The sequence below is a fragment of the Triticum urartu genome, chromosome 2A (assembly GCF_056163025.1).
Source record: "Triticum urartu cultivar PI428250 chromosome 2A, HENAU_Tu73, whole genome shotgun sequence".
Taxonomy (NCBI): domain Eukaryota; kingdom Viridiplantae; phylum Streptophyta; class Magnoliopsida; order Poales; family Poaceae; genus Triticum; species Triticum urartu.
Window position 1 is genome coordinate 50,544,286 of NC_141874.1, and position 2,318 is coordinate 50,546,603.

Below are 2,318 nucleotides of genomic sequence, written 5' to 3' on the forward strand. Positions count from 1 at the left end.
ACCCTACAAGCTGCCCTCAAATATAAACAAGTTTACATGTGGCGACTCTTTCACAGTCCAGTTGGTAGAACTGCCCGTAGCCTGCAGAGCATTGTCGCCATGCATATGGCGCGCCCACGACATGCCTGCGCAACAAGACAAGCACGATCGATGCCTATCTACCCTGTGCTTCAACTGTTGCATCCCGGCCGGCCAACTTTTTCTTCTCTTCTCCTTGTTGGCCGTCGACATCGACGAGCCTAATCAACAAGTTGACTCCTTCCTTTTTGATCATCCCGCAACAACCAGCATCGCACGTCCGGAAGTTGATTTAAAATTGATTCCTCGCTAACCCATATAACCACCACAACCCACTCTGTCCTTCTCATCAGAATCCAGAATCCAGACGCGAGAGCCCACACCGACGGACATGGGGAACTGCCAAGCGGCGGACGCGGCGGCCGTGGTGATCCAGCACCCGGGCGACGGCAAGGTGGAACGCCTCCACTGGCCGACCACCGCGGCGGACGTCATGCGCAGGAACCCCGGCCACTACGTCGCCCTCGTCGTCCTGCACCATGCCGACACCGAGCCCGGCCCCGCCGTCGCCGGAGAAAGAGGAGGTGCCAGGATAACCAAGATCAAGCTCCTCAAGCCAAGGGACACGCTCCTCCTCGGCGAGGTCTACCGCCTCATCACCTCCCAAGGTTCGTGCCTGATGAACCAAAGACGGTTCTTGGATTGGATTCTTTCCCCTTCTTGTCAGGTCCCCTCTCTTGCTTCCATGGAGTTTAACCAATTATTCCGTGGCGCGTACAGAGGTGACCAAGGCCGTGCAGACGAGGAAGCAGGAGAGGATGCGTGGCTGCGACGAGGCCGTCGAGCGGGGGCGGCCGCGGTTGCACCGGCGACGGCAACTGCCGAGGCCGAGGGGCGACGACCCAACCACGGCCACCAGAGGCGAACAGAGGCAGCCCGCCGATCATCAGGAACGGAAGCGGCTGGAGACGGACCGGCAACACCGGAGCATCGCCGCCGCCCGCGGCAGAGGACGGCACTGGCGACCGGCGTTGCAGAGCATTACAGAGTCATCGTGGAGCGGACAGACAGACTGCGAGGATACATGTAAAGAGACTCTACATGTAAACGAACTAGAGTAGAAAAGTAGAAGATTGGGGGAGCTAGAAATGTATACATACATTAGGCAAACTTGGTACATTTTCAGTTAAGTCTGCATATAACATGGCTTTTGAGAAGTCACTTGCTGAAAGCTAATATGGAGAACAAACGTACCGCCCACAGTTAAGAATTTTGCATGGAGAGTTGCTGTTGATTCACTTCCTACATGGCAAAATAAAAACAAGCGTGGATTAGAGGTAACAAGTTTTTGTCCGGTCTGTGCAACTGAGCCTGAAGACAGTTTTCATGCCCTGTGTCGATGCCCACTTGCAGTGCAACTCTAGGAATGCATGAGTGAGGTCTGGCGTCTGCTGAAATTAAAGGAGGTGTCTAACACGGGCATAGAATGGCTGCTGGAGGTTTTGTATCCTTTGGGAGATATTGAACGAGCTATGTTATTATTCACTTTATAAAGATGTTAGCATAATCGGAATGAGCTGGTACATAATAAAATTCCAGCACCGATGAATGCTTCACGCCAGTATTTATGCAGCTACCTTGAGTCGTTAATTGTTATAGCTCAAAATTCTAATTGTGATCCAGTGAAAGGTAAAGTGGTGATATCTTATGATCCAACGGTAAATAGGCCACATGAAATATCAAGAATTGTGCCTCCTGTAAAGTGGCTTCCTCCTCCAGAGGGTTGGGTGAAGCTCAATACGGATGATTTCTGGATTAATGATGGAAGGGCTGGTGCTGGTATGGTGCTTCACGATAATCTAGGCAACATTATTTACTCATCTTGCAGGGAGTTATTTTCATGCCGAGATGCCCTTGAAGCAGAATTATGCGCATGCATGGAGGGTTTATCTGTTGCTATTCAGCGGACGGAACTTCCAGTTTGCATCGAGATGGATTCACTTATAGCGGTGAACATGTTGAAGGACAAGGACATTGACAGGTCAATCTATGCGTCTTTGGTGGCAGAGATAAAGTACTTGAAGTCTCTTCGAACGACTAGTATTGTTTATATGAAGCGTGGTCAAAATTTAGTTAGTGATTTTTTAGCTAGTTTTGCTAGAACTGAGGGTAGAACTGTTGTCTGGTTGGGATCAGGACCCCCGGATGTCATCAATTTGTGTAAGCAGGATTGTACGTTTGATGCTTGGTTATTTTAAGTTTATCTGCAAAAAAAAAGAATGTGTCCATCGGCTTCTGTC

The 2,318-nt window shown here is 50.2% G+C and overlaps 1 protein-coding gene across 1 annotated transcript; it reads left to right on the forward strand.

The window, feature by feature from the left end:
• Positions 1 to 329: 329 nt before the first annotated feature.
• LOC147983612 (uncharacterized) lies at positions 330 to 1,474 on the forward strand. The gene is made up of 2 exons (XM_087539563.1): positions 330 to 686; positions 799 to 1,474. The coding sequence occupies exons 1-2, from the start codon at positions 410 to 412 to the stop codon at positions 1,137 to 1,139; spliced, it is 618 nt and encodes a 205-aa protein (XP_087395689.1). The 5' UTR covers positions 330 to 409; the 3' UTR covers positions 1,140 to 1,474.
• Positions 1,475 to 2,318: the final 844 nt, after the last annotated feature.

Coding starts and splice junctions, on each gene's coding strand:
- LOC147983612 (XM_087539563.1), top strand. CDS start 410: ATGGGGAACTGCCAAGCGGCGGACGCGGCGGCCGTGGTGATCCAGCAC. Junction 687..798: donor CCGCCTCATCACCTCCCAAG/GTTCGTGCCTGA, acceptor TGGCGCGTACAG/AGGTGACCAAGGCCGTGCAG.